Genomic DNA, 13,935 nt, shown 5'->3' on the forward strand with positions numbered 1-13,935 from the left:
GCCTTCACCACCGCTTGATTCCCCTTCGGGGTGATGGACGGCTGGCAGCACTTCATAGCAGCAGTCGACCTCCGGGGCCCCAACCCCCCCACCCCCTCTCTGTTGCGAGTTGTCGTGATTAAAGGCCTACTGAAAGCCACTACTACCGACAACGCAGTCTGATAGTTTATATATCAATGATGAAATCTTAACATTGCAACACATGCCAATACGGCCGGGTTAACTTATAAAGTGCAATTTTAAATTTCCCGCTAAACTTCCGGTTGAAAACGTCTATGTATGATGACGTATGCGCGTGACGTCAATCGTTGAAACGGAAGTATTGGTACCCCATTGAATCCAATACAAAAAAGCTCTGTTTTCATCTCAAAATTCCACAGTATTCTGGACATCTGTGTTGGTGAACCTTTTGCAATTTGTTAAATGAACAATGAAGACTGCAAAGAAGAGAGCTGTAGATGGGATCGGTGTATTAGCGGCTGGCTGTAGCAACACAACCAGGAGGACTTTGACTTGGATAGCAGACGCGCTAGCCGACGCTAGCCGACGCTAGCCGACGCTAGCCGCCGACCGCACGGATGATCGGGTGAAGTTCTTCGTCCTTCCGTCGATCGCTGGAACGCAGGTGAGCACGGGTGTTGATGAGCAGATGAGGGCTGGCTGGCGTAGGTGGAGCGCTAAAGTTTTTATCATAGCTCTGTGAGGTCCCATTGCTAAGTTAGCTTCAATGGCGTCGTTAGCAACAGCATTGTTAAGCTTTGCCAAGCTGGGAATTATTAACCGTGTATTTACATGTCCATGGTTTAATAGTATTGTTGATCTTCTGCCTATCCTTCCAGTCAGGGATTTATTTATTTTGTTTCTATCTGCATTTGAGCCCGATGCTATCACGTTAGCTCAGTAGCTAAAGAGCTTCGCCGATGTATTGTCGTGGAGATAAAAGTCACTGTGAATGTCCATTTCGCGTTCTCGACTCTCATTTTCAAGAGGATATAGTATCCGAGGTGGTTTAAAATACAAATCCGTGATCCACAATAGAAAAAGGAGAAAGTGTGGAATCCAATGAGCCCTTGTACCTAAGTTACGGTCAGAGCGAAAAAAGATACGTCCTGCACTGCACTCTAGTCCTTCACTCTCACTTTCCTCATCCACAAATCTTTCATCCTCGCTCAAATTAATGGGGTAATCGTCGCTTTCTCGGTCCGAATCTCTCTCGCTGCATTGTAAACAATGGGAAAATGTGAGGAGTTCTTCCTCCGGTGACGTCACGCTACTTCCGGTATAGGCAAGGCTTTTTTTTTTATCAGCGACCAAAAGTTGCGACCTTTATCGTCGTTGTTCTATACTAAATCCTTTCAGCAAAAATATGGCAATATCGCGAAATGATCAAGTATGACACATAGAATGGATCTGCTATCCCCTTTTAAATAAAAAAAAATCATTTCAGTAGGCCTTTGAATGTAACGTGTTTATGTGTGCATGGCATGGAGGTTTTTCCCCCACTCCAGACTAGGCCCCCTTAGGAGCCCAGTCTAGATTGTATTTTTTTACTCATCTTCTTCCCCAGCGTTTGACCTTTTTCCCACCTTTTACGGGGCGCCTCGTGGCGACCCATCAGCGTTCCTGTTCTGTAACCCTGTACACTGTTTGTTTGTCTAATCTTGAACGGGTTTGTGCTGAAAACATAGTTTCGTTGTACTTGTTGCAATGACAATAAAGACCTATCCTATCTAGGGATGTCCGATAATGGCTTTTTGCCGATATCCGATATTCCGATATTGTCCAACTCTTTAATTACCGATACCGATATCAACCGATACCGATATCAACCGATATATACAGTCGTGGAATTAACACATTATTATGTCTAATTTGGACAACCAGGTATGGTGAAGATAAGGTACTTTTTTTTAAAAAATAATAAAATAAAATAAGATAAATAAATTAAAAACATTTTCTTGAATAAAAAAGAAAGTAAAACAATATAAAAACAGTTACATAGAATCTAGTAATTAATGAAAATGAGTAAAATTAACTGTTAAAGGTTAGTACTATTAGTGGACCAGCAGCACGCACAATCATGTGTGCTTACGGACTGTATCCCTTGCAGACTGTATTGATATATATTGATATATAATGTAGGAACCAGAATATTAATAACAGAAAGAAACAACCCTTTTGTGTGAATGAGGAGGGAGGTTTTTTGGGTTGGTGCATTAATTGTAAGTGTATCTTATGTTTTTTATGTTGATTTAATTAAAAAATAAAAAATAAAAAAATAAAAAAATAAAAAAATAAAAAAATAAAAAAATAAAAAAACGATACCGATAATTTCCGATATTACATTTTAACGCATTTATCGGACATCCCTAATCCTATCCTATGTCAAAACTAGGTTGAGGTAAACAACAACCTTCGGCTATAATGACAGCATTTAGGTTATGTGATAATTGTATTGTAATAAATCCAAAATAGTGTACACTTTATCTGACTCTCTCGGGTTTATCAAGCTCCGTCTTTGCACTTTTCTTCCTGACAATGACGGACGACCTCGACTGCAGAAAAGACGAGTGATGATTCACTCCATTAATTCTCTTCACGCGGAAGGCTCTGCGGAAAGAAAAATCCGCGCCGGTGGTTGTGGCAGCCTCCTTTTTTCTTCGTGGCCTCATTATCGAGTGTTTTTTAAGTCGACTCAATCCTGTGTGTCGCCGTAATCAATATCTTTTTTTTTCAGACCGATCCTCGCCATCAGCGTCAAGCGGCACTGCATCAAAAGTCCACTAATAATGGCGCTGGCACTAATTGGATCGCGGTACCTCTGCTCCAGTTTCTTGCGACTGACGCACATGGCCGTCTGGGAGCCCTGGGCCACGCACATCTTCTGGCGGCTGCACTTGACGTTCTGACACGGGTCCTTGGTGGAGTCCACGTCTGCCGGGGAAAGACAACAAGAAGACTCAAAACAAAGATGGAATTTATTGAGGCTTTATTTTAAGATGTGTAGCAAACCCTTTTTTTTTTTTTTAAAAAACACGTTTTTTTTTAACAAAACTGATCGGGGCGTTTACAGAGGGCGGTGTCATCTACCTAATGAGTAGGGTTTTTTTCTTCTTAAAAATTAAAAAGTGAGCATTTAACTGCTTCTTATCTTAAAAGTGATATAATAATAATTAATAAAAAATAATTAACGTAATATCGGAAAATATCGGTATCGGTTTCAAAATTATCGGTATCAAAAAGTAAAATGTACGACTTTTTAAAACGCCGCTGTGTACACGGACGTAGGGAGAAGTACAGAACGCCAATAAACCTCTGCGCCAGTTACATAATATCTACGGCTTTTCACACACACAAAAGAATGCAACGCATACTTGGTCAACAGCCATACAGGTCACACTGAGAGGGTCCGTATAAACAACTTTAACACTGTTACAAATATGCGCCACACTGTGAACCCACACCAAACAAGAATGACAAACACATTTCGGGAGAACATCCGCACGGTAACACAACATAAACACAACAGAACAAATACCCAGAACCCCTTGCAGCACTAACTCTTCCGGGACGCTACAATATACACCCCCCGCTACCCCCTACCCCAACCCCGCCCACCTCAACCTCCTCATGCTCTCTCATGGAGAGCATGTCCCAAATTCCAAGCTGCTGTTTTGAGGCATGTTAAAAAAAATAATGCACTTTGTGACTTCAATAATAAATATGGCAGTGCCATGTTGGCATTTTTTTCTCCCATAACTTGAGTTGATTTATTTTGGAAAACCTTGTTACATTGTTTAATGCATCCAGCGGGGCATCACAACAAAATTAGGCATAATAATGTGTTAATTCCACGACTGTATATATCGGTATCGGTTGATATCGGTATCTGTAATTAAGAGTTGGACAATATCAGAATATCGGCAAAAAAGCCATTATCGGACATCTCTACTGAGGATATATTTTGTTTTCACAATCTGTGGTCATAAAACATCATTTTTGGTGATTACTGTCACTAATAATTTTCCAATAATTGTGCACAGTAATAGTTGCCCAATATTTTTGCATAATAATAATTGTCCAATTATTGTACACACTAATAGTTGCCTAATAGTTCCATCCATCCATCCATTTCCTACCGCTTATCCCTTTCAGGGTGGCGGGGGGTGCTGGAGCCTATCTTAGCTGCTGCATTCGGGCGGAAGGCGGCGTACACACAAAAGTATACACAAGTATTGTGTATACTTTTACACAATACTATTTGTCCAATAATTGTGCACACTAATAGTTGCCTAATACTTTTACACACTAATATTTGTCCAATAATTGTGCACACTAATAGTTGCCTAATACTTTTACACACTAATATTTGTCCAATAATTGTGCACACTAATAGTTGCCTAATACTTTTACACACTAATATTTGTCCAATAATTGTGCACACTAATAGTTGCCTAATACTTTTACACACTAATATTTGTCCAATAATTGTGCACACTAATAGTTGCCTAATACTTTTACACACTAATATTTGTCCAATAATTGTGCACACTAATAGTTGCCTAATACTTTTACACAATACTCTTTGTCCAATAATTGTGCACACTAATAGTTGCCTAATACTTTTACACAATACTCTTTGTCCAATAATTGTGCACACTAATAGTTGCCTAATACTTTTACACAATACTATTTGTCCAATAATTGTGCACACTAATAGTTGCCTAATACTTTTACACACTAATATTTGTCCAATAATTGTGCACACTAATAGTTGCCTAATACTTTTACACACTAATATTTGTCCAATAATTGTGCACACTAATAGTTGCCTAATACTTTTACACACTAATATTTGTCCAATAATTGTGCACACTAATAGTTGCCTAAAACGCTTACATAATATTTGTCCAATAATTGTGCACACTAATAGTTGCCTAATACTTTTACACAATACTCTTTGTCCAATAATTGTGCACACTAATAGTTGCCTAATACTTTTACACAATACTATTTGTCCAATAATTGTGCACACTAATAGTTGCCTAATACTTTTACACACTAATATTTGTCCAATAATTGTGCACACTAATCGTTACCTAAAACGTTTACATAATATTTGTCCAATAATTGTGCACACTAATAGTTGCCTAATACTTTTACACACTAATATTTGTCCAATAATTGTGCACACTAATAGTTGCCTAATACTTTTACATAATATTTGTCCAATAATTGTGCACACTAATAGTTGCCTAATACTTTTACACAATACTATTTGTCCAATAATTGTGCACACTAATAGTTGCCTAATACTTTTACACAATACTATTTGTCCAATAATTGTGCACACTAATAGTTGCCTAATACTTTTACACACTAATATTTGTCCAATAATTGTGCACACTAATAGTTACCTAAAACGTTTACATAATATTTGTCCAATAATTGTGCACACTAATAGTTGCCTAATACTTTTACACAATACTCTTTGTCCAATAATTGTGCACACTAATAGTTGCCTAATACTTTTACACAATACTATTTGTCCAATAATTGTGCACACTAATAGTTGCCTAATACTTTTACACACTAATATTTGTCCAATAATTGTGCACACTAATAGTTGCCTAATACTTTTACACAATACTCTTTGTCCAATAATTGTGCACACTAATAGTTGCCTAATACTTTTACACAATACTCTTTGTCCAATAATTGTGCACACTAATAGTTGCCTAATACTTTTACACAATACTATTTGTCCAATAATTGTGCACACTAATAGTTGCCTAATACTTTTACACACTAATATTTGTCCAATAATTGTGCACACTAATAGTTGCCTAATACTTTTACACACTAATATTTGTCCAATAATTGTGCACACTAATAGTTGCCTAATACTTTTACACACTAATATTTGTCCAATAATTGTGCACACTAATAGTTGCCTAAAACGCTTACATAATATTTGTCCAATAATTGTGCACACTAATAGTTGCCTAATACTTTTACACAATACTCTTTGTCCAATAATTGTGCACACTAATAGTTGCCTAATACTTTTACACAATACTATTTGTCCAATAATTGTGCACACTAATAGTTGCCTAATACTTTTACACACTAATATTTGTCCAATAATTGTGCACACTAATCGTTACCTAAAACGTTTACATAATATTTGTCCAATAATTGTGCACACTAATAGTTGCCTAATACTTTTACACACTAATATTTGTCCAATAATTGTGCACACTAATAGTTGCCTAATACTTTTACATAATATTTGTCCAATAATTGTGCACACTAATAGTTGCCTAATACTTTTACACAATACTATTTGTCCAATAATTGTGCACACTAATAGTTGCCTAATACTTTTACACAATACTATTTGTCCAATAATTGTGCACACTAATAGTTGCCTAATACTTTTACACACTAATATTTGTCCAATAATTGTGCACACTAATAGTTACCTAAAACGTTTACATAATATTTGTCCAATAATTGTGCACACTAATAGTTGCCTAAAACGTTTACAGAATTATTTGTCCAATAATTGTGCACACTAATAGTTGCCTAATACTTTTACACAATACTATTTGTCCAATAATTGTGCACACTAATAGTTGCCTAATACTTTTACACAATACTATTTGTCCAATAATTGTGCACACTAATAGTTGCCTAATACTTTTACACACTAATATTTGTCCAATAATTGTGCACACTAATAGTTGCCTAATACTTTTACACACTAATATTTGTCCAATAATTGTGCACACTAATAGTTGCCTAATACTTTTACACACTAATATTTGTCCAATAATTGTGCACACTAATAGTTGCCTAAAACGCTTACATAATATTTGTCCAATAATTGTGCACACTAATAGTTGCCTAATACTTTTACACAATACTCTTTGTCCAATAATTGTGCACACTAATAGTTGCCTAATACTTTTACACAATACTATTTGTCCAATAATTGTGCACACTAATAGTTGCCTAATACTTTTACACACTAATATTTGTCCAATAATTGTGCACACTAATCGTTACCTAAAACGTTTACATAATATTTGTCCAATAATTGTGCACACTAATAGTTGCCTAATACTTTTACATAATATTTGTCCAATAATTGTGCACACTAATAGTTGCCTAATACTTTTACACAATACTATTTGTCCAATAATTGTGCACACTAATAGTTGCCTAATACTTTTACACAATACTATTTGTCCAATAATTGTGCACACTAATAGTTGCCTAATACTTTTACACACTAATATTTGTCCAATAATTGTGCACACTAATAGTTACCTAAAACGTTTACATAATATTTGTCCAATAATTGTGCACACTAATAGTTGCCTAATACTTTTACACAATACTATTTGTCCAAAAATTGTGCACACTAATAGTTGCCTAAAACGTTTACAGAATAATATTTGTCCAAAAATTGTGCACACTAATAGTTGCCTAAAACGTTTACAGAATTATTTGTCCAATAATTGTGCACACTAATAGTTGCCTAATACTTTTACACAATACTATTTGTCCAATAATTGTGCACACTAATAGTTGCCTAATACTTTTATACAATACTATTTGTCCAATAATTGTGCACACTAATAGTTGCCTAAAACGTTTACAGAATTATTTGTCCAATAATTGTGCACACTAATAGTTGCCTAATACTTTTACACAATACTATTTGTCCAATAATTGTGCACACTAATAGTTGCCTAATACTTTTACACAATACTATTTGTCCAATAATTGTGCACACTAATAGTTGCCTAAAACGTTTACAGAATAATATTTGTCCAATAATTGTGCACACTAATAGTTGCCTAATAGTTTTACAGACCAAGGATGTCCAATACCTTTGCTAGTTGCCAATAGTTGTGCACAATAATATTTGTCCAATAATTGTGCACACTAATACTTGCCTAATACTTTTACACAATAATATATGTCCAATAATTGTGCACACTAATAGTTGCTAAAACTTTTACACACTAACTATGACTTTCTTCACCAATTATTATTATTAAATTCTTACTATTATTTATTTATTTATTTTTATTGTGATTACATATGGAGTTTATTGTGAAAAAATTGAGAACAGGAAGTGAATAAAAAAAGTTTCAGCAACTGTTATGTAAAGAAAAGGGGTAGGATTAAATAAGCTCTGCTTCTTCCTACTCCTTTTCGAACATGTTCAAAAGAGAAACTGGAAATTGTGATGTATCATGTTGTATGCTTGCATGTTCGAAATAAACTCAAACTCAAACTCAAACTCAAACTCAAACTCAAACTAATATGTGTCCAATAATTGTGCACACTAATAGTTGCCATATTTGCCAATAGTTGTGCACACTAATATATGTCCAATAATTGTGCACACTAATAGTTGCTAAAACTTTTACACACTAATATGTGTCCAATAATTGTGCACACTAATAGTTGCCAAATTTGCCAATAGTCGTGCACACTAATTTATGTCCAATAATTGTGCACACTAATAGTTGCTAAAACTTTTACACACTAATATGTGTCCAATAATTGTGCACACTAATAGTTGCCATATTTGCCAATAGTTGTGCACACTAATATTTGTCCAATAATTGTGCACACTAATAGTTGCCTAATACTTTTACACAATACTATTTGTCCAATAATTGTGCACGCTAATAGTTTCCTAATATTTTTACACAATACTATTTGTCCAATAATTGTGCATACTAATAGTTTCCTAATACTTTTACACACCAATATTTGTCCAATAATTGTGCACACTAATAGTTGCTAATAGTTGTGTACAATAATACTTGTCTAATAATTGTGGACATTAATAGTTGCCAAACTTGCCAATAGTTGTGCACAATAATAATTGTGCACACTAATAGTTGCCAATAGTTGTGCACAATAATATTTGTCCAATAATTGTGCACACCAACAGTTGCCAAAAACCTTTACACAAAAATAATTGTCCAATAATTGTGCACACTAATAGTTGCTAATAGTTGTGTACAATAATACTTGTCCAATAATTGTGCACACTAATAGTTGCTAATAGTTGTGTACAATAATACTTGTCTAATAATTGTGCACATTAATAGTTGCCAAACTTTCCAATAGTTGTGCACAATAATAATTGTGCACACTAATAGTTGCCAATAGTTGTGCACACTAATATTTGTCCAATAATTGTGCAGACTAATAGGTGCTATAACTTTTACACACTAATATTTGTCCAATAATTGTGCACACTAATAGTTTCCTAAAATGTTTCCACAATAATATTTGTCAAATAATTGTGCACACTAATAGTTGCCAATAGTTGTGCACAATAATATTTGTCCAATAATTGTGCAGACTAATAGTTGCTAAAACTTTTACACACTAATATGTGTCCAATAATTGTGCACACTAATAGTTTCCTAAAATGTTTCCACAATATTTGTCCAATAATTGTGCACACTAATAGTTGCCTAATAGTTTTGCAGACCAAGGATGTCCAATACCTTTGGACACTAATAGTTGCCCAATACTTTTGCACACTAAAGATGTTGAATATTTTTGCAAAATAATAGTTGCCTAATACCTTTGCACACTAATAGTTGCCCAATGCTTTTGTACATTAATAGTTATCCAATACTTTTGCACATTAATAGTTGCCCAATAATTGTGCACACTAATAGTTGCTAAAACTTTTACACACAAATATGTGTCCAATAATTGTGCACACTAATAGTTGTCTAATATTTTTACACAAAACTATTTGTCCAATAATTGTGCACACAAATAGTTGCCTAATACTTTTACACAATAATATTTGTCCAATAATTGTGCACACTAATAGTTGCCTAAAACGTTTACAGAATAATATTTGTCCAATAATTGTGCACACTAATAGTTGCCTAATACTTTTACACAATAATATTTGTCCAATAATTGTGCACACTAATAGTTGCCTAAAACGTTTACAGAATAATATTTGTCCAATAATTGTGCACACTAATAGTTGCCTAATAGTTTTACAGACCAAGGATGTCCAATACCTTTGCTAGTTGCCAATAGTTGTGCACAATAATATTTGTCCAATAATTGTGCACACTAATAGTTGCCTAATACTTTTACACAATAATATCTGTCCAATAATTGTGCACACTAATAGTTGCTAAAACTTTTACACACTAATATGTGTCCAATAATTTTGTACACTAATAGTTGCCAAATTTGCCAATAGTTGTGCACACTAATAGTTTCCTAATATTTTTACACAATAATATTTGTCCAATAATTGTGCACACTAATAGTTGCCTAATACTTTTACACACTAATATTTGTCCAATAACTGTGCACACTAATAGTTGCCTAAAACGTTTACACAATAATATTTGTCCAATAATTGTGCACACTAATAGTTGCCTAATACTTTTACACAATACTCTTTGTCCAATAATTGTGCACACTAATAGTTTCCCAATACTGTTAAACAATACTATTTGTCCAAAAATTGTGCACACTAATAGTTGCCTAATACTTTTACACAATACTATTTGTCCAATAATTGTGCACACTAATAGTTGCCTAATACTTTTACACAATACTATTTGTCCAATAATTGTGCACACTAATAGTTGCCTAAAACGTTTACAGAATATTTGTCCAATAATTGTGCACACTAATAGTTGCCTAATACCTTTACACAATACTATTTGTCCAAAAATTGTGCACACTAATAGTTGCCTAAAACGTTTACAGAATAATATTTGTCCAAAAATTGTGCACACTAATAGTTGCCTAAAACGTTTACAGAATTATTTGTCCAATAATTGTGCACACTAATAGTTGCCTAATACTTTTACACAATACTATTTGTCCAATAATTGTGCACACTAATAGTTGCCTAATACTTTTATACAATACTATTTGTCCAATAATTGTGCACACTAATAGTTGCCTAAAACGTTTACAGAATTATTTGTCCAATAATTGTGCACACTAATAGTTGCCTAATACTTTTACACAATACTATTTGTCCAATAATTGTGCACACTAATAGTTGCCTAATACTTTTACACAATACTATTTGTCCAATAATTGTGCACACTAATAGTTGCCTAAAACGTTTACAGAATAATATTTGTCCAATAATTGTGCACACTAATAGTTGCCTAATAGTTTTACAGACCAAGGATGTCCAATACCTTTGCTAGTTGCCAATAGTTGTGCACAATAATATTTGTCCAATAATTGTGCACACTAATACTTGCCTAATACTTTTACACAATAATATATGTCCAATAATTGTGCACACTAATAGTTGCTAAAACTTTTACACACTAACTATGACTTTCTTCACCAATTATTATTATTAAATTCTTACTATTATTTATTTATTTATTTTTATTGTGATTACATATGGAGTTTATTGTGAAAAAATTGAGAACAGGAAGTGAATAAAAAAAGTTTCAGCAACTGTTATGTAAAGAAAAGGGGTAGGATTAAATAAGCTCTGCTTCTTCCTACTCCTTTTCGAACATGTTCAAAAGAGAAACTGGAAATTGTGATGTATCATGTTGTATGCTTGCATGTTCGAAATAAACTCAAACTCAAACTCAAACTCAAACTCAAACTCAAACTAATATGTGTCCAATAATTGTGCACACTAATAGTTGCCATATTTGCCAATAGTTGTGCACACTAATATATGTCCAATAATTGTGCACACTAATAGTTGCTAAAACTTTTACACACTAATATGTGTCCAATAATTGTGCACACTAATAGTTGCCAAATTTGCCAATAGTCGTGCACACTAATTTATGTCCAATAATTGTGCACACTAATAGTTGCTAAAACTTTTACACACTAATATGTGTCCAATAATTGTGCACACTAATAGTTGCCATATTTGCCAATAGTTGTGCACACTAATATTTGTCCAATAATTGTGCACACTAATAGTTGCCTAATACTTTTACACAATACTATTTGTCCAATAATTGTGCACGCTAATAGTTTCCTAATATTTTTACACAATACTATTTGTCCAATAATTGTGCATACTAATAGTTTCCTAATACTTTTACACACCAATATTTGTCCAATAATTGTGCACACTAATAGTTGCTAATAGTTGTGTACAATAATACTTGTCTAATAATTGTGGACATTAATAGTTGCCAAACTTGCCAATAGTTGTGCACAATAATAATTGTGCACACTAATAGTTGCCAATAGTTGTGCACAATAATATTTGTCCAATAATTGTGCACACCAACAGTTGCCAAAAACCTTTACACAAAAATAATTGTCCAATAATTGTGCACACTAATAGTTGCTAATAGTTGTGTACAATAATACTTGTCCAATAATTGTGCACACTAATAGTTGCTAATAGTTGTGTACAATAATACTTGTCTAATAATTGTGCACATTAATAGTTGCCAAACTTTCCAATAGTTGTGCACAATAATAATTGTGCACACTAATAGTTGCCAATAGTTGTGCACACTAATATTTGTCCAATAATTGTGCAGACTAATAGGTGCTATAACTTTTACACACTAATATTTGTCCAATAATTGTGCACACTAATAGTTTCCTAAAATGTTTCCACAATAATATTTGTCAAATAATTGTGCACACTAATAGTTGCCAATAGTTGTGCACAATAATATTTGTCCAATAATTGTGCAGACTAATAGTTGCTAAAACTTTTACACACTAATATGTGTCCAATAATTGTGCACACTAATAGTTTCCTAAAATGTTTCCACAATATTTGTCCAATAATTGTGCACACTAATAGTTGCCTAATAGTTTTGCAGACCAAGGATGTCCAATACCTTTGGACACTAATAGTTGCCCAATACTTTTGCACACTAAAGATGTTGAATATTTTTGCAAAATAATAGTTGCCTAATACCTTTGCACACTAATAGTTGCCCAATGCTTTTGTACATTAATAGTTATCCAATACTTTTGCACATTAATAGTTGCCCAATAATTGTGCACACTAATAGTTGCTAAAACTTTTACACACAAATATGTGTCCAATAATTGTGCACACTAATAGTTGTCTAATATTTTTACACAAAACTATTTGTCCAATAATTGTGCACACAAATAGTTGCCTAATACTTTTACACAATAATATTTGTCCAATAATTGTGCACACTAATAGTTGCCTAAAACGTTTACAGAATAATATTTGTCCAATAATTGTGCACACTAATAGTTGCCTAATACTTTTACACAATAATATTTGTCCAATAATTGTGCACACTAATAGTTGCCTAAAACGTTTACAGAATAATATTTGTCCAATAATTGTGCACACTAATAGTTGCCTAATAGTTTTACAGACCAAGGATGTCCAATACCTTTGCTAGTTGCCAATAGTTGTGCACAATAATATTTGTCCAATAATTGTGCACACTAATAGTTGCCTAATACTTTTACACAATAATATCTGTCCAATAATTGTGCACACTAATAGTTGCTAAAACTTTTACACACTAATATGTGTCCAATAATTTTGTACACTAATAGTTGCCAAATTTGCCAATAGTTGTGCACACTAATAGTTTCCTAATATTTTTACACAATAATATTTGTCCAATAATTGTGCACACTAATAGTTGCCTAATACTTTTACACACTAATATTTGTCCAATAACTGTGCACACTAATAGTTGCCTAAAACGTTTACACAATAATATTTGTCCAATAATTGTGCACACTAATAGTTGCCTAATACTTTTACACAATACTCTTTGTCCAATAATTGTGCACACTAATAGTTTCCCAATACTGTTAAACAATACTATTTGTCCAAAAATTGTGCACACTAATAGTTGCCTAATACTTTTACACAATACTATTTGTCCAATAATTGTGCAC

The 13,935-nt window shown here is 33.5% G+C and overlaps 1 protein-coding gene across 1 annotated transcript in view; it reads right to left on the reverse strand.

The window, feature by feature from the left end:
- Nucleotides 1-13,935, reverse strand: part of LOC133655366 (testican-2-like) — a 79,788-nt gene that overhangs the window by 23,502 nt on the left and 42,351 nt on the right. The window contains exon 3 of the mRNA XM_062055455.1: nucleotides 2,820-2,934. Coding sequence (XP_061911439.1) covers nucleotides 2,820-2,934 — 115 coding nt within the window. The remainder of the gene's footprint in view (nucleotides 1-2,819; nucleotides 2,935-13,935) is intronic.

The sequence above is a fragment of the Entelurus aequoreus genome, linkage group LG08 (assembly GCF_033978785.1).
Source record: "Entelurus aequoreus isolate RoL-2023_Sb linkage group LG08, RoL_Eaeq_v1.1, whole genome shotgun sequence".
NCBI classification, from domain to species: Eukaryota; Metazoa; Chordata; class Actinopteri; order Syngnathiformes; family Syngnathidae; genus Entelurus; species Entelurus aequoreus.